General features: G+C 52.6%; 9 protein-coding genes across 9 annotated transcripts; 3 read left to right on the top strand and 6 right to left on the bottom strand.

Moving 5' to 3' along the window:
• Positions 1-418: 418 nt before the first annotated feature.
• M436DRAFT_37903 (uncharacterized protein) lies at positions 419-1,794 on the top strand (the record flags this gene model as incomplete). Its single annotated transcript, XM_013575264.1, has 6 exons — positions 419-574; positions 625-661; positions 712-779; positions 832-973; positions 1,030-1,261; positions 1,341-1,794. 6 exons carry the CDS (start codon positions 419-421, stop codon positions 1,792-1,794), a joined length of 1,089 nt encoding a protein of 362 aa, XP_013430718.1.
• Positions 1,795-1,963: 169 nt separating this feature from the next.
• M436DRAFT_69647 (uncharacterized protein) lies at positions 1,964-4,615 on the bottom strand (the record flags this gene model as incomplete). Its single annotated transcript, XM_013575721.1, has 5 exons — positions 1,964-2,843; positions 2,894-3,017; positions 3,090-3,765; positions 3,817-4,388; positions 4,444-4,615. The coding sequence occupies 5 exons, from the start codon at positions 4,613-4,615 to the stop codon at positions 1,964-1,966; spliced, it is 2,424 nt and encodes an 807-aa protein (XP_013431175.1).
• A 476-nt stretch (positions 4,616-5,091) lies between these two features.
• On the top strand, positions 5,092-5,502 carry M436DRAFT_31275 (uncharacterized protein; the record flags this gene model as incomplete). Its single annotated transcript, XM_013575129.1, has 1 exon — positions 5,092-5,502. A coding segment is annotated over one exon (411 nt), but the record flags the coding sequence as incomplete, so codon positions are not given.
• Positions 5,503-6,101: 599 nt separating this feature from the next.
• On the bottom strand, positions 6,102-7,586 carry M436DRAFT_38074 (putative delta-12 desaturase; the record flags this gene model as incomplete). The annotated part of the gene is made up of 1 exon (XM_013575294.1): positions 6,102-7,586. One exon carries the CDS (start codon positions 7,584-7,586, stop codon positions 6,102-6,104), a length of 1,485 nt encoding a protein of 494 aa, XP_013430748.1.
• A 1,575-nt stretch (positions 7,587-9,161) lies between these two features.
• M436DRAFT_38082 (UROD/MetE-like protein) lies at positions 9,162-10,402 on the bottom strand (the record flags this gene model as incomplete). Its single annotated transcript, XM_013575296.1, has 2 exons — positions 9,162-9,583; positions 9,637-10,402. The coding sequence occupies 2 exons, from the start codon at positions 10,400-10,402 to the stop codon at positions 9,162-9,164; spliced, it is 1,188 nt and encodes a 395-aa protein (XP_013430750.1).
• A 995-nt stretch (positions 10,403-11,397) lies between these two features.
• M436DRAFT_37875 (AAA-domain-containing protein) lies at positions 11,398-16,420 on the bottom strand (the record flags this gene model as incomplete). The annotated part of the gene is made up of 4 exons (XM_013575259.1): positions 11,398-13,023; positions 13,078-13,356; positions 13,406-15,322; positions 15,419-16,420. The coding sequence occupies 4 exons, from the start codon at positions 16,418-16,420 to the stop codon at positions 11,398-11,400; spliced, it is 4,824 nt and encodes a 1,607-aa protein (XP_013430713.1).
• Positions 16,421-17,968: 1,548 nt separating this feature from the next.
• M436DRAFT_37522 (calcium-binding mitochondrial carrier protein Aralar1) lies at positions 17,969-20,174 on the bottom strand (the record flags this gene model as incomplete). The annotated part of the gene is made up of 3 exons (XM_013575199.1): positions 17,969-18,432; positions 18,487-19,933; positions 19,983-20,174. 3 exons carry the CDS (start codon positions 20,172-20,174, stop codon positions 17,969-17,971), a joined length of 2,103 nt encoding a protein of 700 aa, XP_013430653.1.
• A 646-nt stretch (positions 20,175-20,820) lies between these two features.
• Positions 20,821-22,277, top strand: M436DRAFT_38016 (COP9 signalosome-like protein complex subunit 1; the record flags this gene model as incomplete). Its single annotated transcript, XM_013575285.1, has 2 exons — positions 20,821-20,935; positions 20,995-22,277. 2 exons carry the CDS (start codon positions 20,821-20,823, stop codon positions 22,275-22,277), a joined length of 1,398 nt encoding a protein of 465 aa, XP_013430739.1.
• Positions 22,278-22,740: 463 nt separating this feature from the next.
• Positions 22,741-24,807, bottom strand: M436DRAFT_38586 (uncharacterized protein; the record flags this gene model as incomplete). Its single annotated transcript, XM_013575387.1, has 1 exon — positions 22,741-24,807. A coding segment is annotated over one exon (2,067 nt), but the record flags the coding sequence as incomplete, so codon positions are not given.
• Between the last annotated feature and the right edge of the window lie 725 nt (positions 24,808-25,532).

Below are 25,532 nucleotides of genomic sequence, written 5' to 3'. Positions count from 1 at the left end.
TCAGCAAGAGCGAAACGGCTGGTTGCTAGTCTCGCTATCTTGCCGTTCATCGTGCCGTCCACGATCGAGGTTGTAACGCAGGAAAGGGAGTCCCAAGACAATCTCGGCAAGCCTCATGTCATGTTTTGTGTCGTTCCTTTCCTTCCAGAACTAGCTCGTTCGATAGTTTGAGGCTCGACTCAGTATAGTAACCCAAGCAATATCTCTTTACGGCTACTGTCCATCCAACGTCCCTTCGCCAGTGTACCGCTAGTATGGTACAGTACAGGGTCATTCTGATCGGATATGGCGTACCTCAACTGCCATGCGGCCGGCTGACATGGCGCCAACTTCTACGAACACTCCCTGCAACTCTCTTTCTGCCCGCCTTCGGTCCACTCTTTGAGCATCCTTGCAGCAGCATATGTCAGCATCAACCATGGCTCTATGGAGTGGACGGAAAGAGACTGAACAAGTCGTCGTTGTCGTTGTTTTTCTCACGTTGGCTCTGATCATTCTTTCTCTACGACTCTACACCCGAGTGATCGTGACACGAAATCATGGACCGGAGGATTGGTTCATCGCGGCAGCATTCGTATGTCCTACTGTCAGCTTGGTAGTAACCAGAGTCTGACATGTAGACAGTGCTTTTCAATAACACAAGCAACGTTCGTACTTCTGGGTATGCATATCCAATCAGATCTTGCAGGCATCGATGCTGACACTCATCAGAGGTTCACTATGGGCAAGGCCAACCTCAGGATACACTCTCAGCAGAAAACCTGTTGAACCTACTGAAGGTATGACTTGTACCATATACAACCCGTTCATTGAGCTGACGCATTCTAAAAGACACTGTACAAAGCAATTCCTGTGTACCTCGCCGGATTGACATTTACAAAGCTCTCGATCCTATTACAGTACATGCGACTATTCCAAGGGAAAACGGTACACAGAATCATCATTGGAATGCTAGTCTTCGTCGCAGCATATGGTGAAATTCCTTTGCTTCCTGCAAAAACACGCACAGCGCTAACGCAATCTAAACAGGAACGTGGTCAGTTGCTGGATCTTTACTTATCTGCTATCCAGTCCACTACTTCTGGGACCGAAAAGGGACCGCCAGATGCATGAACCACGAAGCAAAATGGTTCAGCGACGCCACCGTCAGCATCATCACCGACCTGATACTCTTGTGTATACCAATGCCCTTTCTCAAAGGTCTCAATCTACCCTACCGCCAAAAAGTAGGCTTGATAGCCGTCTTTGCTCTGGGAGGCCTGTGAGTGAACGAACCCATCTATCACATGCAAAAAGATCTTGTGTAGTGTTGCTAACGACTACTCACGCAAAAAAAAAAGTGTATGCCTAGTTTCCATCGCCAGACTGGGCCCCCTATACATCATCGCAACAACAAACGACGTCAGCCTCCACAACGGTCCCGCAGCCTTTCTCTCAAGCATGGAAGTAAACGTCGCCATCATCTGCGCCTCCCTACCCAGCTTACGAGCAATCACCCTACGCACCTGGTCACAGAGACACTTGCATCACCATCAACAGCCAACCTCAATACGCCACGGTCACTCAGGCTGGTGGCGCTTCGGCAGACAAAATGATGATATAGAACTAGAAGGGGGCCAAAGACAAGATCTAAATGATTCAGGGAGTGCGATCACGAAGAGTGTGACGATTGAAATGAGCACAAAAGAAAGGAGGGGAAGCAGGAAATCCTCTATTTGGTCGTTGCCGTTTCATGGTGGTATCTTTGATGGTGGTATCACCACTAAAGCACACATAAAGTCTAGCATCCGGTGATATTCATCTGCGTATATACATGATATCTCTGTGGGATTCCACAATTCACTCACACGTCGAAGGACCAAAGGAGTAGACAGATCAACAAAGATGAGATGAGTGCCGGATCTACCCATTATTACAAAGATCGAAGTGGGGATGACACAGATCCAATATTTCCATCCGCATGCTAGTATTCCGTAGTCAGAATCTTCTTGAGATCACCGCTCTGTTTCTCATAAACCTCAACCTTGGCTTGACTGGCCACAATCTTTGCCAAAAGATAATTGACACGGCTGGTCAGCTCTGCTGGCTGCCTCGGCAGTTCGCCCAAAAGGTGCAATTCTTGCTCGTACTTGTCAATACTCTGCGTTTCGGCCTTGATGCCCTCGGCCAAGACTGCGAGATCCATGCGTGACTGCAGGACCTTATCCTGAGTCAGCTTTTCGAACGCAGGCTGGTAGACTGGACGACCGGGCTTGATGGCGTATGGGCGGCCGTTGTAGGATTGGATGGCGATGAGTTCCGCTTGTTCGAGGGCTGCGAGTGCTTTTTCGCCGCCGGACTTGTAGGAATCTGATAGCAAGATTTCGTTGTAGCGGATACTTTGGTCCTTGGCGAGCTGCTTGATGAGTAGCCAGGCTTGTTGCGGTGTCCACTGTCTGCCGCTATCATCCTGACCAAGCACAAACATCTTCAAAATCTCGCTTGCGGATTGCTCGACAATCTCGCGGACGGCTTTGCGTGGCGTCTCGCCAGCCTTTATTCTGCGGGCTAGGAATTCGAGATCTGTGAGTCTGCCACCTAGAGCAGGGAGAACGCTGTCGAGTTCCCCGAGATCTTTACGACGTTGCGAAGGAGTCAATTGCTTGATACCAGCGTCTGCATCTTCGGCCTCAAAGTCGATGTGGTTGATGACGAATCGCTTGGCGACCTCGATACTCGTGTCGGAAAGACTGATCTGACGGAACACGCGGTCTGGCAGGGCTTTGGAAAGCGATTTGCTGAAAGAAACATCGTGGGTCAGGAAGATGACGTGAGCAATGTTCGATGTGGTCACACGGGCGGCCCTACTTGGAGTCAGCGTTTGGCTTTGAGAATACCGGTCCCTTCGACATACCATTCAGCAATTTTGTCATAAACAACAGTGCCCTCCTGGCTCTTGTGCAAGAAGTTGTCAATGACAACGACGGGTCGCCTCTCAGGGTGTGCTTCGAGGTATTCGTCGTCGCTAAGGTTAGCATCTCAGTCGTCCTTCTTTCTGCCGTCGAGAGCGATCTGCTTGAGAGCTGTCTGCGTGTTCGTGAAAATTTTACTTAATTGCGAGTCCAGGGTCTCAGAGAACCCGGTCTTGACACCAGTCGCACCTTGGGCTGCAAGATCGATCAATCCACTGATTGAGTTCATCCATGAAAACACCGGTCTGTAGCCGACTTCTGCCGCTGTAGCATTGATAGTGCCTGAGTCGCCACGAGCTTCTTGGATCGGCTTGCAGTCCAAGATCAGCTTATTCTTGCGGTCCTTCAGAGCTTGATCGACGACTAGTTCTCGCTTTGCGGATCCGCGTGGTCCTTGAACCACAATGAATGTGTCAGCTGTTTCCATGAGCCAAGTCTTGATCTGGTTGATGTTCCCTCTCTGATCTTCCCAGATAGCCTCCATTCCAGCTTCGTCGGGAGTATGTGATCTAAGACGCACAACATCAAGAAGGTCGTTTGCCTGTTTCTTGAACCAGCGATAGACTCTGTTGTCTGTGAGATGGAGCGTTCTGGTAATGTGTGCCTTGATGAAAGCGGTACGGATGGGGTCAAAAACAGCAACGGTGAAACCGGCGACGAGAGCTGCAATCGCAGGGATGGCGATCCTGGGGTGGTTCGTAAGCCAGTCAATAAACCATCGTGCCTTCTGCTTTTTCTCGTAGCTGATTCTGAAGACCGTTCCTAGTTTGCCGCCTCCTTGGGTCTCCGAAACGACATAGCCGTGTAAACAATTCTGAATACAGTCAGCAAGTGCTCAACCCGCGATATCTAGAGATATCCCTACCTTGGCCATAACGGCTTTTCTGGTTGCTGTGAAGTCGACCGTGGCAAACTTGGGCAGCACTTTTGAATCAGAAGGTTGAGAGACGATATCTGCCAGTTTTCCATAGGGTCTGAAGTAAGCATATAGCTGTTCTTGAGATAACTCTGCAACTTCGCCTCCAGGGGCCGTCGGCAAGAACTCCACTCTCAATCGCTGACTAGGCAAGCGGTACAAATCCTCGACCCATGGCTTGCCCTTCACTAAGCCTGCTCGAACGTTGGTGATAGGAGCCCACCAAGGCTTCACCTGGTGATCCTGAAGATGTTTCTGTACCGCTGCTTCAATATCGGCTGGTTTCGAACCAGCATCATATGTGAACTTGACAAAGGCACCACCCTCCTTGACTCTGGGCAGCACCTCGACGACGTCTGCTTGCACGGGCTTGTCAGGAGTAGCTTCCTGGGCTCTTTTGATGACTTTCTGAGGATCGATGGCTCCCATGGACTTATCACCTCCAGTCAGGGTCGAAAACAGCCTCTCGGCGCTCAGGAGCGGTAGACGGAGCAGCCATTGCAGTCTGAGAGGGTAGAGATCTGGATGCTTTGCTTAGTGATGTATTTATTGGTCATGCTGAGATAAAAGACTTACTGTTGAAAAACAGCACACCTTGCTTGGTGTCAACGCTGATATGTCCAGTGTTGTTCTCGCCTGCTTCCAGGGAAGAGTTGTAGCGAAGACCTCGAGCACATGTCACGCGATACACCCCGGGCAAGCCAGGGCGTATCAGCTGGCGGGTTAATATATGTTGAGTCGGCAGCATCACGAGCCCATGACCTCGTTCTCAAGAATATTATCCAATATGTCCGATCGAACAGCAATAAATCGAACGAAAAGAGTCGTCTGAAAGGATAAGGTAGTATCTCTTAGCAAACTGGGGGGTTGAACAGAGAAGTTGGAAGTGACCAACGACGTCACGTGTGGCTTGCTCGGAGCGGACTTTCCTCAGAGCAATCATCTTTTGAGATGCACCACTTTTTCTTCCAGCAATTGCAATCATATTAAACCATGGGTTGGTGGTGGTCATCAGATTCAACGGCGGCTCCTGTCGTAGAGCCTGCTTCTTCACAACCGATCCAAACACCGACGCCAGTGTCGACAACAACCACACATAGAGAAGCGCCCAAGAAGCCTTCACCAGACAGCGATTTCGAGGCACTATTCGCTTCCTTCGAGAAGCCCTCGACAACGACAACACCTACAAACCCAGCACCACAGCCTTCGGTAATAGCACAAGAGATCCAGCATGTAACGCCCGCACCAAAAGAAACACCCACCCACTACGTCCCCTCGCCCTCGGGCTCAATCGAGCAACAAACAGCAACCGACGCACCCCTCGACATCTCCCCCGAAGCCCTCTACCCACGCCAAATGTCCTGCCGTCAAGCCTTCGACCAAGCATTCTACTGCCAATCCCTTGGCGGCAAGTTCAACGACATCTACCGGTACGGTGAACTGCGCAGCTGCTCTGACAACTGGAATGCCTTTTGGTTCTGCATGCGCATCAAGACGTTGCCTGACCGCGAAAAGGAAGACCGTATTAAGGAGTTTTACCAGGCAAGAGACGAACAGAACAAGGCTGAGAAGGGCAGTTCAGAAAAGATCTGGGATTTGAGGACTGAGCCTGTCAAGAAGGCTTTCTGGAGAGATCCCGACGAGGTGACTGAGAAGAATTGAGAGGTGTTCCTGTTCATCTAAATGTACTTTTACTGTTGACTGAAAGATACCCAAAGGCGTTCAGCAGCGCCGTCATATGAAATTCGAACCGCTATACTTTTGTACCTATATATAAACTCTTCGAGACATATCTTGCGGAGGTCAGGACATATCACACACGACGGGAACTTTTGATTGGAGTGGAGCAAAGTCGATTTTCATATTTCGTGAATTTCCAAAACGACAGAATAATGGTCTAGTTGTTCGAACCTGTCGCCTATGACAGCATTCGCCGGTCCTTTCCATCTAAATTATGTTTATATGCCAGTACCTGAACTGCCCGGTAGCTCTCTTGTAGAGGCACGCTTCCATGAAGTGGTAGTGAACGTGGCAGCTGTCAATGGAAGCGGCGCGTGGCTTGGGGCAGCTAGATGTAGTAGCTCTATTTCCTTGATGAGTAAGCCCAGCGCTAGGTTGCGCCTGTGCCATGCTGTTGATTTGCCCAAGGATTTGTCCGAAGAATGAAGGAATTCGAAGAAAGCATGCTGAACGCAAAATCGCAGTAATCAATCTTTTGTGTGCAAACAAATCATCTACTCGGCATCGCTGTCACCACCGAGGGTCATGCCAGACTTGGCAGCACCAGGTGCAGAGAGCTTGGTAGGGGGAACACCGAGACCGTTGCGGTTTCTGAAGAAGAGAACACCCTTGCCTTCACCCTGAGCACCCTCGGAAGGCTCGACCCACTGGCACCATCTGGCGCTGTTGTAAATGGCCTTCATGAATCCGATGGGACCGTCCTTGACATCGCTGCGGTAGTGCTGGCCCATGATGGGCTTGATGGCCTCGGTGGCCTCATCAGCGTGGTAGAAGGGGATGGTCGAGATGTAGTGGTGGAGGACGTGGGTCTCGATGATGCCGTGGAGAAGGTTGCGACCGATGAAGCCGAACTCGCGGTCGATGGTGGCGGCGGCTCCACGAGTGAAAGTCCAGGTGTTGGCATCGTAGTGGGGAAGCGAGGGGTCGGTATGCTGGAGGAAAGTGATGGCAACGAGCCAGTGGTTGACCCAAAGGTAAGGAAGAAGGTACCAGACAAGGAGGTTCTGGAAACCGAAGTTCTGGTAGATGAAGTAAAGGGCAGTGCAGGTCAAGGCGAGACCGACATCAGACAGGAGGATCAGCTTCTCATCCTTGCGCTCGTAAAGAGGGCTGGAGGGGTTGAAGTGGTTAACACCACCGAAGAAGCCGTTGCGCTTGCCCTCACCCTTGCCCTCCGTCTGCTTGTGGTGGTTGGTGTGGCCGGTGACGTTGGTGATGATGTACAAGGGCCAGCCGAAGAGCTGCTGGAGGATCATGTGGGTAGCAGTAGCGATGGGGGTCTCCTCCATCAACTCGGAGAGCTCGTGGATGGCGTGGCCGACTCTGCCGGCGTAAACCTCACGGGTCTTGGGAAGGAAAACCATGTCGCGCTCCATGTTGCCAGTGGCCTTGTGGTGCTTGCCGTGGGAGATTTTCCAAGAGAAGTAAGGGACGAGGAGAGCAGAGTGCAGGACCCAGCCGACGGTGTCGTTAAGAGTTTTGGAGGGAGAGAAAGCCTGGTGACCACACTCGTGGGCAATGACCCAAAGACCGGTACCGAACAAGCCCTGAAGGACGGTGTAGAGGGCCCAGAGACCAGCTCTAACGGGAGTTGAGGGAATGTACTCGGGAGTGACAAAGTTGTGGGCGAGGAGGAAGGTGGTAGCGATGCAGACAATGTCACGGGCGATGTAGTAGAAACCAGTGGCAGCAGAGCGCTCGAAGCAGTGGGCAGGGATGGCCTCGCGGATCTGCTTGATGGTGTAGTCGGGGATCTTGAACTCGTTGCCGTATGTGTCGATCAAGGATCCGCACTGATTCTTGAGCTCCTCACCATCGACGGAGCCCATCGAAGACAACGAGCTGGTCGAGGGAGAATTGCGAGGAGAGTCGGCGGGACTGACGACCTGCGAGGGAGCAGACGAGCTGGCGACCGATTGTGCTGTGACAGAGCGCTGGACAGCGCCCCTCTGGACGGGGAGAGCAGTGGAAGATGCCATTGCGATTGTTGTGAAAGTGAAAGACGTTTGAGCGGGAGCTCAATTGGAGGAATTGGCAGTGATAAGGAGAGGCAGAGACGGGGCAAGCCAAGCAGAAAAGCAAGTTGCCGTGTCAAGTGGGATAAGATGCAACAAGACTTGTTGGGGCAGAGGCAGAAACAAGTCGCAGCCTGTATGTGGATGACAGAACGAATGAGCGAACAGGATGCAAGAGAAGGACAGGAGGAGCGCGGGTTTTAATCGACAGGGACACGGTGTCGTTGTGCGGTCTGAAAAATGGCAATAATTGTCCCCAAGCTCTTATTCGCCCACGCGCTAGAAGCGATGACCCTGGAAGGCGAGAACTTCCAGAGCCAGATTAACCTCGGTGAATCGTGCGTTTCATGCCATCTGGCTGACCATCGAACCTTCTCAACATTTGTCTTCTGTTTGCTGCTTCCACCTCGGCCACCTTATCAAACGCTGTTTTCCGACCTGTACAAAGCCCTCGTGCTGTGCCTGTGACTTCTCATTGTGCCTCCCGACTCTGATGCCCACTACTCTGGTTGCCAATCCCTACTCGTCTTGCTTGGATTCTCCCGAGCGGCGAATTCCATAATATGGGCGATCGCGTCCCCACAAGTTGAAGCAAGCCCCCTTTGCCAAAGGCTCAAGCGCGGTGAAGCGCCCCAACAGCATCTCTGCTGATCTCTCCTGTTCGTCCTTGGCATTCTTCCTAATTGCCCCGATCTTCGACCTTCTTCCACCTCTCTTGACTGCAGCCTTCCGCCGCCGGTGCATTGGTCTGGGGGACACGGGTGTGGCTCTCGCGTCTCCAATCCTTACATCGCCGTCCTTGATCGCGATACTTTGACACTGACGAGCGTTGGCTGACTGTTGCTGCTTTTTGCGGGTCAGTCCTTGGGGAGAGCTTCTGCCCGGCGATTGACCCAACATCTGTGCTTCTTTCCATGACCGTTCGAGATGCTTCAGGACTCGTACCACTTTCGGTGACTGCTTTTTTGCTTTTTCTCAGGCCGCAGCGACTGTCTTTCCCCTGACCTGCTGTGCTTCTGACTCTTGGGATCATGCAGGACGTGATGCACAATTTGGAGTGTTCTTCCCGAAACCCCTCACGGCAGCATTGTTGGGACGGCGTTCGCTGTCTGTCGATGACACTGAACCTTGTCACGGCGCAGTGCATCTCCTCGTCATTCATGGGCACACTTTCAAATCGATCCTTTCAACTCGAATACCCACCACAATGGGCAGTAATACTGTTGGGTGACATGACGTCGGCTCTCACGAGCGTTACATGTGTTATTCATGTGTCTGTATCTCTGTACTTTTATATGCAGTCGTGGCTTCCAAATCTAGGGCCAACTTTTCTGATCCAATCAGTGTATCCACCTCCAATATCCTTCTCCTCCGGCTGGTTGACACCGGGTATATACTCGTAGTAACGTAAACACATAGCTTCCCAAAATGTTGAATATCCTTTGACGCCATGCATGAAATCTTTTTCGTTAGAGCTTCATTCGAATGCTATCGTACTGCTCACCCCCCACCACACCTTTGTGCCAGTCATCCAGACACTTAGGCGCGGTCGGGCCAGAGCTCGTTAGCGACCGACTTGACAAGGTTGAGCTTGGCGAACATCTTGTCCTCGGTCATGGCCTCGGCACCGACACCGGTGCTGGCGAAACCGCACTGGGGACTGATACCGATGCACTCCATGGCCTGCTCGCGGCTGACGCCCTGGCCCTTGGCAATGATATCGGCGGCCTCGAGGATTTTCTCCTTGATCTCCTTGGCATCCTCGAGGTCGGCGACCTTTGTGCTGACGACACCGAGAACGACGTTCTTGTTCTTGGGGAGGAAGCGCAGGGGCTCGAAGCCACCGCTGCGGGCATCATCGTACTCGAGGTAGAAGGTGTCGTAGTTGAGAGTCTTGAAGAATCTCTCGGCGATTTGCTCGTACGAGCCCTGGGAGAAGTGCATCGACTTGGAGAAGTTACCTGTGCGAGATTAGTATACTGATGGCTGCTGTTCATGTGGCAGTATAGCTTACCTCTGCAGATGTGGAGACCAACGTGGAGACCCTCGGGGCGGCCCTCGAGACAGTCGTTGTGGGCCTTGCAGTACAGGTCGAAGAGCTCATCGGGGTCGACACCGTCGGCTTTGAGACCCTCGAGCATGTCCTTGGAGCAGAAGTAGGCAAGAGTAGGGTCATCGATCTGGACGCTCTTGAGGCCAGCGTCGTGCAGGACCTTGAACTCCTTCTTGTAAGCCTCGGCCAGGTCGGCGAAGAAGGCGGCATCGGTGGAGTAGACCTCCTTGGGGTAGCACTTGCCGGGAGCAAGGCGGAGATGGAAGTAGGGAGCCGGGGGCATGGTGAACTTGCACTGGTCCCACTGCGACTCGGGGACCTGCGACTTGAGGTACTCCCACTTCTTGAGGTAGGGGCTGTGCTTGTACTCAATCTTGCCGTTGCAGACGACAGTCATGGGGTACTTGAGGCCGGCCTTCTTCAGGGCAGCAATTGGAGGAGCAGACAGTCTGTAGAGGTCCCAGGGAGCGTCGTCGACCTCCTCGAAGCCGTCGAGCTCCTCGAAGAAGCCACCGAAGTAGACCTTGCGGTCGTACTCGCCCGAGCAGATGGGACGGACACCCTCATCTTGCTGACGCTTGACAATGTGGGTGATGGCCTTGTGCTCAGCAGCCTCGAGCTCGGAGTCGGAGATCTGCTTGTTGGCAGCCTTGGTCTTGGCCTCCTGGAGGTCGGCAGGACGGAGGAGAGAGCCAATGTGCTCGGCGTGGAAGGGAAGTCTGACCATGTTTGCGATATGGGTGAATTTGATGTAGGAGGGAGGAGAGAAGAAGAAAGCTACAGAGACTCTACATCGATATACATATGCCCCTCCATGGCGTGAAATGAGAAGTACCGAATAACTGCAAGCATCCCGAATCATCTGCCGGTTCGCCCTAGCTTCGCTGAGTTTTGTCCATTCTATGACAGCCCACGCTTGTTATCATACCAACTCTTAGGTAATACTCGTCCTGCTAAATGCTCTCGAATTTCAATATGACCAGATCGCCTACGATTCATTTACCTGGAGCTCTATTCGCCATCTCGTAGCAGGACCGATAGCGGTCAGCGCCGACCGAGGTGTCAAACCTTCTTCGCCTTTACCCTGAGAACTTTTTTGAGCCGCATTCAAGCGTTGCCCCGCCATGTCCTGGGCAGTCCAGCCGCTGCTACCTACTTTGACTTGCAGGACTGCTGACCTTTGAATCGTGTGTCGGAGAGGAAGATGTATCGCATTATAAGTAACTGTATTTTGCACGAGAGAAACAACGTTTCTTTTTCGGCACTGGCCTTATATTTTGAGTGTCATTCAAACGAGTGGTGATTTGGTAGCCCTTCCCTCAAGCTTCCATTGTGGTTGTGATCGAAAAACCTTCTTGCGACATTGTCACTCACGAAGACCCAGCGACAACTCAATGGCGTCAGTCTAGGGACACAGGAGGGCCAGTTACTTGTTAAGTGAGCTGTGATAGACCGCAGGTGACGAGATGGTGGACAGAGAGCATGGTCGAGTACAGAACAGGGTCACTACAAAAGCAAGCTGGACTTGCGCGCGCAGAAATTCTACCGTTTCAATCAGACTGTACATGCAAGTCAGGAACACAGACACGGAAGGATGGAAGAATAATTTCATTAGCATGTAGCATTATCACTTGTATCTGTATGCCAGAATAAACACGCCAGCCAGAGAACAGCATCTAAGCTATTCCAGCATGCCTCTTACTCCATCCCAGCCTACTCGTCCTACTCGTCTTGGCTGGGCGCCAGAATGGCCTGGCACTCCTCAATATCCCGAATAGTCTCGTTGAAAGTGTCAGATACTGCCGAGACAGCGTGGTTGCGGTTCCAGTCGCCCTTTGTCCTCCAGATCGCGTCCATGATGTTCGCCATGACCTGCTCCAGCTGTTCGACATTCAGTCCGCTCGACTTGCGCACCATCTGATCATCGAGACTCCTCAGAAGACCGGAATCAGCGTGGATGAGTTGCGGCTCGTTAAGCAACGCCTGGACTGCAAACGAATGGTGATGAGGCTGGCTGCTTGCTGGCGGTGGACCCATGGTTCTTTGCGGCGACAACTGCGACGGCTGCGAACCGTACATGTCTGGTGGCTGCGTATTAGGCAATTGGCTGCCACCTTCGAGATGAGGCAAAGTACTGAAGTCTGGGGCATCATCGTTGCGCGCGCCGTTCGAAGAAGCGTTGGTGATGATCGAGTACGGAGCACTACTCCTGTGACTGTGACTGCTTGTCTTTTGGCCCGAGCTAGTCGAAGACGCGCTGTTATAGTAATCGTGATGTGCTGAACCAGGTGCTATCCGTGTCAATGCACTGGTCTGAGTATGTGTGTGGTATGGCTGTGAGCCCTGTGCAGATGGAGTCGCATAAGGTTGAACGAACCCAGCGCGTTCTTGAGGGTTGACAAGAGAAACTTCCTGGCTGTCGGGCATCTCAGGCTCGCCGTGTGCTCTGGAAGGGACCCTTGAGCCATTCGTGTAACCATTGGACAATGGACTGGGTCCCAAAGGTCTGGCCGGCGTGAAAGGATGCAACATGCGTGGCCCAGGCACTTCCTCTCCCAGATGAACTGGTCCACTAGACTGCTCGGTAATGGTATTCGAGACATCAGGTGGTACATTTGGTGTGATGATGGGCACCTCACGTCCTTCTGCCTTGGCCGTTTCGATTTGCTCTTTCTCACGAGCTAGCTCGCGGTTGTAGACGGCCTCACACTCCGCAACCAGTACAGGGTTTATCGCCTCGAGGTTCATCATGTCAACTTCAACGTTCGCCAACATCTCGTTAGCCTTGAGTAAGCGTTCTGGATCGCCACTGTTCTTTGCGTCCTTGGCAAGTGCTCGGATATCTGTAAGAAAATCCTTGGGTCGCTTGTAGTATCCGTTTGACAGGCGCTTCTCAATGGTAACAATTTCCAGATTGTAGTATTGCTTGCCGGTGACAGTTTCATGCAGAACCGTAGTGCCCTTCGCGTCCTTGGCTAGTTCGAAGGGTCTCAGCTGTTGCGCGGCCTCGCGATCCAGATCGGTTGTGACGATGCTCGGGTCTTGCTCATCGTAGAGATAACCAATCAGGTTTTCATCTATGACACCGACTCTGAATTTCTTGTACTTGAGCTTGATCTGATCCATGACTGGTTGGATGAGCAGTTTGAGATTGTTGAGCGTGAAGCGGTCCTTTTTTCTTTGTGCCTTGATCTCTGCCTTGCTTGGTGCCTTTTGTTCTTCCTCAATGATTGGTGCGTCGGGTAGGACTGGTAGGATACGCTTTTTACGATTCTCTGGTTGAGGGAACTCTGCCGGTGATTGTCGAATGTAGTTCATTGCCTTGCTGAAGAATTCTCTGCGAGCCATCTGTACGTGTTCGTTAGCAATCTGCACGAAGGGACAATCAAGGACAAGACTTACTTCTCCAGGTCTATCCAAGACAAAGTAATTCTTCTTCGAACGGCTGAACAGCTCCCTCATCATTTCATGATTGGGGCTGGATTCGTTAGACCTCAGTTCCATCACACCAAGTACCAGTACTGGATCTGTGGGAGCCAAGGTCCTCAAGAGACCATTGAAAGTCTTGATGACTTGCTGTCCCATTGTCTCGTACCAAATGTCGATGCTGGGAAGATAGATGACACTAGGCTTGTGGCGTTTGACTTCCTCGAACAGTTGAACAACGGCTGCTTCAGGTGACTGCGAAAAAGTCAGCTTGATTGTGACACTCTCAATGACACAAACTTACTCTTGTAGAATCCTTAAGCAATGTCGACATGTCAAAAGATTGTACATGAAGTCCTTCAAACTTGGCCAACAACGCAGCACTGATGTACTGCTGACCCATGCCTTCAAGACCGCTAATGAGCAATCTTGGACGGTTGATCCTGGAGCTTTCGAACTCTCGCTGGAGATTCTCCTTCTCGAAGCCATGCTCGTCATCTCGGTCATCGTACATGGCCTCTTCCAATGCTGTTGTCGGCTTCTTCTGAGGTATAATATCATCGATGATGGCCGACACTTTCGCAAGTGCATCCCTGAGCAGTGGCTCGACATTGGGTTTCAAAGCCGAAGCACCGGAAGCCGCAGATCGCTCGGAGGAAGGTACGATCTTGTTGACCGAGATCATAAAGTCTTTGGCTTTGACCCTAATCTGCGCAGGGTCAATGAGCAACTTCTTGTTGCTAGAATAGATCTGGGGGAAGGTTCCTTGCACAGCGTTCAAAGCAGCTTCTGTGCAGAGCGAACGAAGATCAGCACCACCATATCCCTTGGTCAAAGCTGCAAGTTGATCCTTGAATTCTGGTTTCAATGGAGGCTCCCATCCTTTTGTGTGGATGTCGAGGATAGCACGACGAGCCTTGACGTTAGGAAGTGGGAAGTAGAACTCTCTGTCGAAACGACCAGGACGGCGCAGAGCGGGATCGACTGAGTCGGGACGGTTGGTGGCACCAATAACAATAACTTGACCGCGCCCGTCCATACCATCCATGAGAGCGAGGAGAGTGGCAACAATCGATGCATGAATCTGCTCTTGCTTGCTTGATCGAACAGGAGCAAGACCATCAATCTCGTCGAAGAAGATGATACTAGGCTGCGTCTTTCTTGCCTCTTCAAATAGCAATCTCAATTGTCTTTCAGCTTCTCCGACCCATTTGCTCAGTGCATCGGCACCTTTACGCATGTAGAATGTGACCTTCTTGCCATGAGTGCTGACACTGGAAGCAAGGGCTCTAGCAAGTAGTGTTTTACCAGTTCCAGGAGGTCCGTGGAACAGAACTCCGCGAGGTGGGGTAACCTTGAACGTTTGAAAGATCTCTGGGTACATGAGTGGAAGCTGGACCATTTCCTTGAGTCTGTCGATATGGTCTTCAAGACCTCCGACACCGTCGAAATTGACATTCGGGTCCACGCCTAAGGGATCAGCATCGGCCAAGGCCTTCTTGTCCTTGACTTTTCCGAAGTTGGACAAACCACCAGCGGTCGACGCGCCAGCGTCTGTATTGTGAGTTTGTGGGAAAAGACCGGGTGCCGAACCAGCGGTTGGTGTCATGCCTACAGTGCCTCCAACACCGCGAGGCATTTTCTGAGCCATGTCATCGTCGCTACTGTCAGAGTCGGCTCCACCAGCAGCTTCTGCACCTTCACCACCGAACACAGGCGTGGGACCGCCAGCGCCGCCGAAAGGACCCAAAGTCGAGAACAGAGATCTCCAAGGCCCAGCTGCACGACGATTCCGCTGAGACGTTGGCGGTGCGACTATTTCCTCCTCATCAGCCTGTTGAACTTCAGGTCTGAAGATGCGGTAATCAGGTCTATTAGACCTGTTACGCAAAGTTGTGCCTTCAAAAACAATGTCATCACGTCTACTGCGACGGGGGCGTTTGTTACGACGCCTTTCTTCATGCAGCTCATCAGCTTCGTCGGCAACCTCGTCTGGATCGACTTGTTCCTCCGAAGATTCGCGCGAACGCTTAGCAGCTGTGCGTCGAGATCGCCTGGGGCGGCCACCACCACTACTCGAGTCGTCGCTCTTCTGATTCTTCTTGGGCGAGATCTGCAGTTCGTCGGCGCTGGAAGCTTCTTCACCACCGGAGACTGGAGGCTCGAAGTCGCTACTAGCTTCACCATTCGATTTACGCGTGCGTGGCCTAAGTCTTCGTCCCTCGCGGCCTCGCTGTGGCGGACTTTCAGTCTTCTGCTGTGACTGGACAAGAAGATCAGACACAACCAAGTCATCAGGCAGTGTCACTTGGCTTACCCTCAATTTGCGCTTGTTCGTATTAATCGGACCCTCATCCTCGTCATCGTCTTCCTCTCCTTCGGCATCAGCTTCCTCAGCAATCGGTTCTGGTTCTTCCATTCGCACATCCGAGACGAAAGGGGACGCGGCTCCAGCTGTATCGTCTTCCTCCTCCTCCTTGGGTGCAGGCTCGGCATATGCGCGCAATTCTCTATCGAAGGACTCGGGGACTTCGCCGTAATCTTGAGAGGCAGGAATTTCTTCTTGAGAAACCTCCATGATTGCACTGACAGTAGTGGTAGGTGGTGGCTTTTTGTGACCTTTGCTTCTTGTATTTCTAGCAGATTGAGGATCGGGTGTGAAAGATGCCTGACGAGCGCCTTGAGTGTGGGCATGCTTGCCAGAGTCACCAAGCGCTACCAAAGGCTCTTGCGCTACCGAGGCGCGACTGCTGCGTCTGGTCGACATGCCAAAGCCTTCGGCGGCAGGCGTTGTACCGCGCACCGATATCCTGGCGCTGTTCGCCCTTGTTGATCTACGCGGATTGCTCATCTTTTCTGCGTCCCTAAAGGGTTCCAACTTTTCTGGCGCGATACGAAGCTTGAGGATGAGCGAACGTGTGATCGGCTTTGGCTGCGGAAGCTCTGCAATAGCGTCGTCGCTTCCCTCGGCGTCTTCGTCGGATTCGGCGTACTGTACTGGGATACGAGCAGCCTTGCGCTTCTTGCGCTTGCCGGGGCCCGGCGAATCTTCCTCGTCCTCGGAACCAGAGCTTTCCTCGATGCTATCTTCGTCGAAAGAACCCTCGTCGTTATCGTCGCTATCGTCAACGACTCCGTCGCTACCGTAGTCGTCTCTGCGTTGGCGTTTGCGCGAGTTGTGGGATTTGGACTTCTTGGGACGTGCGCTTCTCACTTTTCTGGGAGACGAGTTGACATGCGCGTCGTCGTAATCCCCGTCAGCAGAATCACTCTTGGTGAAGTCTTCGGGACGTCTGAACGAGCGCGGACGCTTGGGCATGGTGTGTCAAGCGATAGAATGCGCGATGCAGGGTCCAGGCTGCCGGTGTCGTGTGGGTAGACTCAGTGTGTCGCGCACCACTCAGACGGAGACTGTATGCATATATCGATACGGAGATGTGGTTACGGTGGTCGACTATTACGCGTTCGGCTGGTGGGTTGTACTGCGCGTGCGCAAGTGTTGGCGTTGCAGCGAATTGGCGAAAGCTCAACCTTGCAATCAGTGTATCAAACAAACGCGTCCTCTTTTGCACGACATGGAGCACGCTGATGATGCTCTTCGATAAATTCAAGTCATTAAATGATGGTAATGATGGAAAGGGGAGAAAACGAATTGGCGGGAGAAGTGATCTCTGATACCAAGTCTTGGCGACAATCCGAACATCGAAACTCACTGATTCGAGCTTTAATTCGAGGCACAACCGGATGGATGTTCTATCGCGAAACTCATGCTATATGAATAAGACCAAGGTCGAATCTGATCGCAGAAACTGCAGAGAACCTGTCCTGCCCGTTCCGCAACCCCCTAGACCTTCCCTGGCCTCGCAATCGAGCAGACGACATCGTAGAGCATCCAGGAACCATGTCCCCTGCTGCCCCAATTCATAGTTCCCGTCGATCTCCCCACAGATGCCATGTGTCGGAGAGTAGGTTAATCAGACCTCAAGTCACAATGCAATCACGTGACTCGCGACATTCGCCAGCTCATTGCATGAGAAGATGTTGGAAATGTTGCATGCTAGAACAGTGGACCCGCGGTCTCTCCGGTAGTACTGAAGTTGTTTGGTCGCTTTGATGTAGATTCCAGAAGTGAGGTTGGTCTCGAGTTGACCCTCTCGTTCACCTTTGCTGAGTCGCCCCACATCGACTCTCCACGAAATCTCCTCTCACTCACATGTTTGCTTTCGCATCAATCGCAGCTGTGATGCTATCAATGAAACACGAATTGTTGTATTCTTGAATATCATCAACTAGTCGCCAGGTCAAACGCGTGTAAAGAGCAGCGAGCATGAATCAGCAGCTCGGAACAAACTCAGCCCAGACTTTGTTAGCAGTAAGTGAGACTATCATGTTTGCTATCAATGAAATATATCGACCAAGAATGCGAATGACGATGGCGATAGACTTGACGCTTGAAGTTTGCTCACGAGCGTGAGTGTGTCAAAAATCGGGAGTACAGATTCGGCTTGAGTCGGCAAGCTTTGGGCGGGCAGCCGAACAACGTTCGCTCGTGCTCCCCATCTATCGTGCTTTCTAAATCGTCTGTCTCGGAGTCAAATATCCATCGAGAAGTAGGTAGTAAACATTGTGAAGGTCATCGCAGACTCGAGTGCTCGTTGTAAATATCGTACATTTGCTGTATAGAACAACTGCCACTAGATTCGACCATGATCCAGCCTAGACGCCTCGAACGCTATGCGAATTGCACGCTTTTTTCCACCTGTTCCTCCCAAAAGGAAACTTTACTGTCAAACAAGGACCAAGAGCATGGCCTATTATGACCAGAGATCTAATCTATCGACCAATATGACCATCGCATAGAGACTGCTCAGCGGAAGCCGGGGATACCAGTGAACTTCTGGCCCTCGGGCAGCTTGGGGCTACCGAAACCAACATCAAGGTCCAGGATGATCTTGAGCGCATTTCTACTCCTCAAGTAAGGAAGCGGTGCCTTTGCCTCTTGCAATCCGGTTGCAGGCTCGAGGCTGCCGCGAGGTCCGAGGTCGTGCTCCTCACCAGGAAGAGGGAGAAGATTTTGCAGAAGCTCGTAACCAGCGAGAGTGAAACCGAACTGAGGCGAAGAACGAAGAATACGGGCAGGTCCACCCTTGAAGAAGGCACGGAAACCTTCTTCTTGCCAAACAGTCTTGGCGCAATGGCGGAGCGATGTGTACTGGGTTTCTCCCTTACGGGCTTCTACTTGCAGACGAGTCTTGATAACGTCGCAAGGAGTGGTCAAATATGCTGCAGGCATACCGGCAATGGCACCTGCGGTTAACAGTTGCAAGATACCTAGATCCACATGTTAGGAATTGTGAAACTACCATGATGGGTATATTGACTTACCGAGCTTCTTGTTTTGGCTTTCTCCGAAGTAGTCCTTCTTGAGATGGTTGTATGTAGGGAAGTAAATGGCAGAGAATGGGACATCACGCAACAAACATGCACTGGCACCCTTGTAGAGACCGACCAAACCGAGGTTACGCACGATCCACATGGCACTTCTCTTCTCGACAGCCTTTTGTGACTTGGCAACCTCACCCTGGATCTGCAGACGAATCTTGACAATCTCGAGAGGGTTGGTGAAGATGACCTGACAAGCACCAGCACTACCACCAGCGATAATCTCCCAAGGAAGTTTGATCTCGCCAGTCGTGGGGTCTGAAGCCTTTCCTCTGACCAGGTCGTTGACTGTCAGCTTGATGGCCTTCTCGGGGGCTACACCAACGAGCTGGGGCAGTACACCAGAGTACAAGCCTCTCACACCCTCGTTGCGGATGACCTTTGAGAAACAATCGATCGAGTTCTTGTAGAGGAGCTGACCGACACGGGCCTTGCGCTGGTTCTGCATACGGGTCTTGACTAAATCAATGGGGTAGACCATGAAAGCACCAAAGGCACCAGCAATGGAACCGAGTGCGAAGTGATGTGCGGACACGAGAACACCATGGAGGAAGGAACTTGATTTGGAAACAGCGGCAGCGGCAACGTCAGCAGCAGCACCAGTAGCGGCGCCGTAGACTGTGTGGTGAGACGCCCAGGAAGCATCGAGGACGCGTGCAAAATCGGAGACTCCTAGACGGCCGGAAGGCTGGTCTAAGCTGGCAAAGTGGAAGAGGATGTCGGCTTCCATGGGGGTGAACAGAGAGAAGCGAGTGATGCGAGCGGCCTCGTTCAAGAAGTCGGTACGAGTGATCTTGCCGTCGTCGGTCTTTCCGACAGCGTTGCGAATGACCAACTCGACAAGGTCCATGTCGCGGATGATGTTTTGGAAAGCGCGTACATTGGCATACGAGATGTGGCTGCCGGGCGAGATGTTGCAGAGGGTCTGGAGATTGGAGAGAAGGTGGTCGGACAGCTTGTGCGAGGCGGTCTCGCGGATGATGCGCTCGAACTCCTCGGGGTCAATGTAGCCGTCGCCGTCCTTGTCGAAGTGGTGGAATGCTTGTCTGATTCTTTCTCCTTGCAGACCACGCAGCATCTGGGCGAACTGCGGGTAGGTCATGCTATGCCTGTTCTTGCGGTCGCCAACATACAGGGAGGCCCATGTTGAGTTCCAGTCGAAGGGAATGTTGTCGGGAGAGCGGTTGCGAGCATAAGCTTCCTTGAACGAGTTGAAGTCAACGACACCAGTGTTGGGGTCGCAGAAAAGACGGAAAGCGATCTCATACTCGGCATCGGGCTTTGCTAGGAGGTTGTTGAAGGTAGCCCAGTCGGAGAGGGTTACGCGACCAGTCTTGCGGCGGTCGGCAATGGAGAAGAGGACGGCATACTGCGCACGCTTGATCTTGTGCTGTTCAAAGTCAGCATTGGCGGAAATATAGAGGCTCAGAGATGCGCACGTAATCCTCAGACTCGGGAGCAATGGCATTGACGAACTCCTCCTCGCCCATGTAGTGGTCTCCGGACTCGGGATCGGTTGTGGCATATTGCATGAACTCGGCACGCGTCTGGGACGGAAGCTGAGCCTCCTCCTCGACACCGAGCAGAGTCTCCTTGACCGTCTCCTTGAGAGTCGCGGTGGTCGACGCCATGACAGTGGGATGTGGTTTGAGAATACACTTGGGTATTCAGAAGGATGACAGCTGGAGCGCGGACAGCGAATTCGGCGTCACTTCCAAGAAGGATTCCGGGGGACGCACGGTCAAGTCAGCGATCCTGGTATACGATGACGGTATCGGGAGGAAAGGCGAGATGGATAGATTGAGAGGCTAAACGCAAGCAAGCGAGAGACAGGACAGTGGTATGTAGAACAACAGAGTTCAAACACGAGTGAGTCAGGGAAACTTGTTGAAGCTCGAGTTTTTTGCCAAACCAAGATTCAGTCGGGCCGGGGTACGGCGACTCAAGGCAGAGCGTGGGATGTAACTTCAGCCGAATATGAGGTGCGGCATATGCGGGCTTTCGTTATGCTTTTCCGGGGGTGCCGTAAGAGGTCATTGCCCGCGCTCGCAGGCAGGTAGAGCAAGAGGGAGCTCCATAGCCATGAGAGATGACAGCCGCTCGCCGTTGTTTCGAGCTTGATCGATAGCATCGCCGACTATTCGGCAGGCGCTGTAGTCAAGGCGGTGAAGTGGCAGCTCGGGCCCGACCAACGCCAACGCCGGCAGAATCAATGCATCCGTCATTCACCAGCACCCACAACCAAACACTTTAGACAAGCCATCTCACCACACAACCATGGCGCAACCAGTAGACCAAAGTCCATACTTCGCCGACCGGAGAGCAAATGGCGGCCTCATCGTTTCAGACGCGCCAAAGTTCGACCTGGAGAGCTATGCCGCCAACTATGACCGTATGTCGTGATGATTTCGCTACACCACCGCTCTTGCCCCAGCTCACCCAAGACTCCAGAATACGCACGCGTGAACCGTCTGAGCAACATTGCCCATCTGTGTCCCCCCTTAGCTCTCGATGCCCTCCATCTGGCCATCCCCGCCTCCAAGAACGCAAAGGACACCCAACAGTACCTCGATCTCACAAAACTGCTCCACCAAATCAGCCCTGACGATGCCTTGGCCGAAGTCGACACCGCATGGGTTGAAAAGACCAACAAGCTGAACGAGCACGAGACGGAACGTCTGGAGAATGAGCTACGCGGATACAAGAACAACCTCATCAAGGAGAGCATCAGGATGGGCCAGGAAGACCTCGGCACTCACTTCCTCAACATGCACAGACTGGAGCTGGCAACAAAGGCCTACCACAAGATGCGCGAGTTCTGCACCACTCCCAAGCACATTGCCGAGATGACGCTGAAGCTGGCATACATCAACATCGTCTCGCCCAACTGGATCTCGGCCGTCTCGACCGCTCAAAAGGCTCGCTCTCTAACCCTCCGTCCCGAAGACAAGCCCCGCTTCGACTCTGTCTCTCAAGCATGCACCGGCTTGGGCTACCTAGGATCTGGCAACTATGGCCCCGCTGCCCACGCCTTCCTCGCAGTCGACCCCTCATACGCCACCATCGGCCCCGTCGCAAACATCGACTTCTCTCATGCCGTCATGAGCGCCAACGACATTGCAGTATACGGAGGTCTCTGTGCCCTAGCCTCCATGGACCGCCAGCAACTCCAAGACTCTGTCCTCGAAAACGCAAACTTCCGCAACTTCCTCGAACTAGAACCACATATTCGTCGCGCAATTTCCTTCTTCTGCGGCGCAAAGTACAGCCAGTGTCTCGCTATCCTCGAAGCCTACCGTACAGACTACCTCCTCGACATCTTCCTCGGTCCTCACGTCAACATGTTGTATCATCTTATCCGCAGCAAGAGCATTGTCCAATACTTTGTCCCCTTCTCGCAGGTCACTCTGTCCGCTCTGTCCGAAGCATTCCCCAAACAAGGAGGCACACCTCAAATGATGGAGACAGAGCTAGTCGACATGATCAACCGCGGCATCCTCAACGCCAGAATCGACACGGTCGATCAACTGCTGATTGCACCACCCAAGGACTCTCGCGCAGATGCCCACCGTGGCGTCATTGAGACTGCGGACGAGATCGAACATGCCTTGCGTCTGAAGCTGCACAAGATCAACATGGTTCAAGCTGGTCTGGAGATCCAAGCTCCAAAGACATCAAAGGGACCCAAGAACCCTGTGCCTTCGTCTTGGGGCCCTGGTCAGACACTTGGCTAGATGCGGAGATCGATCAAGGCATTAAAGATCTGAAAAGCATCTTTTTTCTCAAACACGACGGCACGATAAACCTTTTCTTCTCAGCAGGGTTGCTTTTCTGATACATGGCATGCATAGCTCAAGGCGTTTGGTAAGGGGTGACAGGAAGAGTGGATGCAAGGGAGGAGACTCCATACAGTGCTCCCTTCTCCGTTTCTGTAAATTCATCAAATCAGATAAATGATGCAATCAATACTTCAAATAACGAAAGTGTGTTTCTGTATAATATCTGCAGGAGTACCCTTTCCACCTTTCCTCCCAGCAACCCAAAAACCCAGAACGCCCCCTTATTGTTCGTGAGAAATTCAACACACCCAGTGGTATCTTGTGCCATGAGAAGAAAGAAAACGCCAGCAATCCAGTAATATGAATAATCCAAGAGAGAAGAAAAGAAGAAGACGTCGTGCCCAGAGCCAGAAGAAGATTAATAGTCTCCTTCTCCAAAAAGCTCACCCGCCTCGCGGCAATACCTTGCTTCGCCTGCTCCACTCCTACCACCAGTCTCGCTGGCCCAGCAAACAACACTTGCATCTACCACACCGCCGATGACGCCTTCGATAGCTCCCAAGACTGCCCATCCAATTGTAGCTGCTATCAGACCAACGACATAGGCATAGAGACTGCCCTTGAAACCGCCGCCTGCCAACTGCACATTTCGTGCTGTAGACACCCATCCACCGAAACCAAGGCCGAATGACATGATGAAGCGGGTTGCGTGTAGGAGCAGCTTAGCCAGGCGATACGGCATCATGGTCCCACCAGAACCCGGATGTGCGGCAAAGACAGATGGATTGAGCGTGGTCGTAGGCGAGGTGTTGGAGACAAAGTGTAGTTGAGACAAGCCTCGGGCACTGATACTCAGAGACTGAGAGTGAATAGCAGCATAGGTGAGTGTCAGAGGGTTAGTGAGGGCAGCGAGCGAGGTCGGCACCATAGAGAATGCGCAGAGAGTGACAAGGCTAGCGATACGTCGAGGAAGAACAATAAGAGGCAAGCGAATCAGTAGCGACAAGAAAGTCGAAAGGCAGATCGTGCCGAGCATTGGACCAGTCGCATGCATGAATGAAGCCCGTACAACCGTGTTGGACGACGGTGCTGGGACACTCAGACGATGGAAGTACCATTGCGAGACGGTGGCAGCAGTTGTTGCTCTTTGTACTCCAGCGATTATGCCTAGAGTCCACAGATAAACCATGACGAAGAAGAAGCCTAACCACCACGTATTGAGATCGATGATAAAGGTCTGAAGCTTCGACATGTGGCCACCCAGGAAGAGTCGGGTGAACATGCCCATCCAGATCCAGGTAAAGCAGACGACGACTCCTAGTGTACCGAATCCTAGCAAAGTCAGGCTTGGGGAGGCTGTGACGATGCGGCAGGCGAATTCGAGGATGCCGATTGCCTTGCCGAGCGAGCGACGACCTTTATAGACCGAGTAGACCCAGACGCAAGCGATGACGGCTGGCACGAAAGAGAACCAGCGCATGACTTTGTCCTGAACACTATTTCCGTGCCAAGCACCCTTGTAGCTTGAGATGAAGGGGTACAGCGAAAAGGAGAAGAGGATAACCGGGACCGAGACGAGCATCAGGAAGACCAGAACGCGGACATACTCGCGGAGAAGAGCCAACCACAGCATAGCAACCATCACGGTGATAACTGTATCCCAGAGTAGAAGGTTGATGGAAGAAGTCATGGCGGAGTAAATTGTATCGCCCAAAGGCTTTTTGGAGTTTGGCGATGAAGTGTGGAACCAGACCAATACAAATGTCGCAAACATGCCAAAGACGCAAATCTTGTATAGCTGGGACCAGAACATGTCATGGCGTGGTGGCTCTGGTGCTGGGAGAATGACTGTAGGTGGGACACTATCGTTATCCGGACTAGGCGGCCTCGGATGAGCATAGGCTGATTCAGGATCTGTCTCTTGCGGAAGGAAGGTGGATCGTGGAGGAGGTACCGAAGGCTGAAACGTCTGGAAGGCTGGCGGGCGAGCGTCGAGTTCTCTATCAATGCTGTCAAAATCCGAGTAAGCATCATCATTGTCAGTCGAGCCTAGCTCCACATCGACCATAGGCGACTTTTGTTTCGAAGCCGAGAGACTGGCTCGTGAAGCAAGAATGGAAGAGTCGAGGTTGTGGTCTTCAAGCTCAGACGACTCTGTAAGATGGCTGGGGATGAAATTGCGGCGAGATTTTTGGAGAGCTAGATAATCTGCCATGTCGCGCTCGTGCTGTGTCTCTTCATCCTCTTGCTCGAAACCTTGGAATAATGGCACATCTTCCTGTCGCGGACGGGCAGCAAATGGGAAGCGGGATAGATATGAGACGGAACCCGAAGGTTGATATGGCGTGGGCATCGAGGTGCGTTGAACGTAGCGAGAGCCCGAAGCAGGCTGACGCCGACGATCGAGGGGATTGCGAGAGCGAGTGTCAGGGTCGTTCTGAGTGAAGGAGAGGCGGCTTTGAGATTGCGCGAGGAATTTCGAAGCATCTGATGTTGGTCAGTCACGCGGCCTTGGGTGAGGACCTGTTTTGGCCGGGCTTACATTCAGAGAACATGACAGGCAGCTGCAGCGCCTAGCCAAGGCTGCCCGATGAATGATGATATGCTATGTAGCGAGCCGAGTCGGATGGCTAGGGGCGGAAGCAAGAGATGGATAGGGAGTTGATCGAGGCGACCTCGTCTAGACTTGACGATGACTCGGGCGATAAGGGCAGGAAGTCACGGGCGGCTGGAGGTGTGGTGGTGGGTGCGATGGACAAGTTGGGGCTCGCAGAGGTTGTGCAGCTCCAGTGTATAGGAAGGGCTATAGGTGTTGTGGTGTTGCAGTCGGTGCAGGCAGCAACGGTATTATTCTCAATATCCACTAAGGTCGTAAATGACGTTTCGGGACTTCGGTCACTTGGGTCCTGTGTCTTGCAGGCAGCTTGTGACTGAGGCAAAGGCTCCAGCACGTGCTCACTCGCCACGTCTCGAAAGACCAGGCGGTTCGGAAGATGGAGGTTTAGAGCTGCTTGTCCGAAGGGTAGGATAGATTTCTACTTGGGTCCGAGGATAGTCGCAGGTCAAAGACGCGATTCGGATGTTGAAACAGCGACGCATTCAGGTGCTTGACAAGTGGACCGTGCGGACAACGGTTTGATCGGGATTATCTCCGAGAGCCGACAGCTCGATAACGCGGAGGTCGGAGCTCAAAGGGCTGGAGGGTTGAGA

The sequence above is a fragment of the Aureobasidium namibiae genome (assembly GCF_000721765.1).
Source record: "Aureobasidium namibiae CBS 147.97 unplaced genomic scaffold scaffold_2, whole genome shotgun sequence".
Classification (NCBI taxonomy): domain Eukaryota; kingdom Fungi; phylum Ascomycota; class Dothideomycetes; order Dothideales; family Saccotheciaceae; genus Aureobasidium; species Aureobasidium namibiae.
Note: the sequence above shows the minus strand (reverse complement) of the source record. Positions and strands in the feature narration are given on the sequence as shown.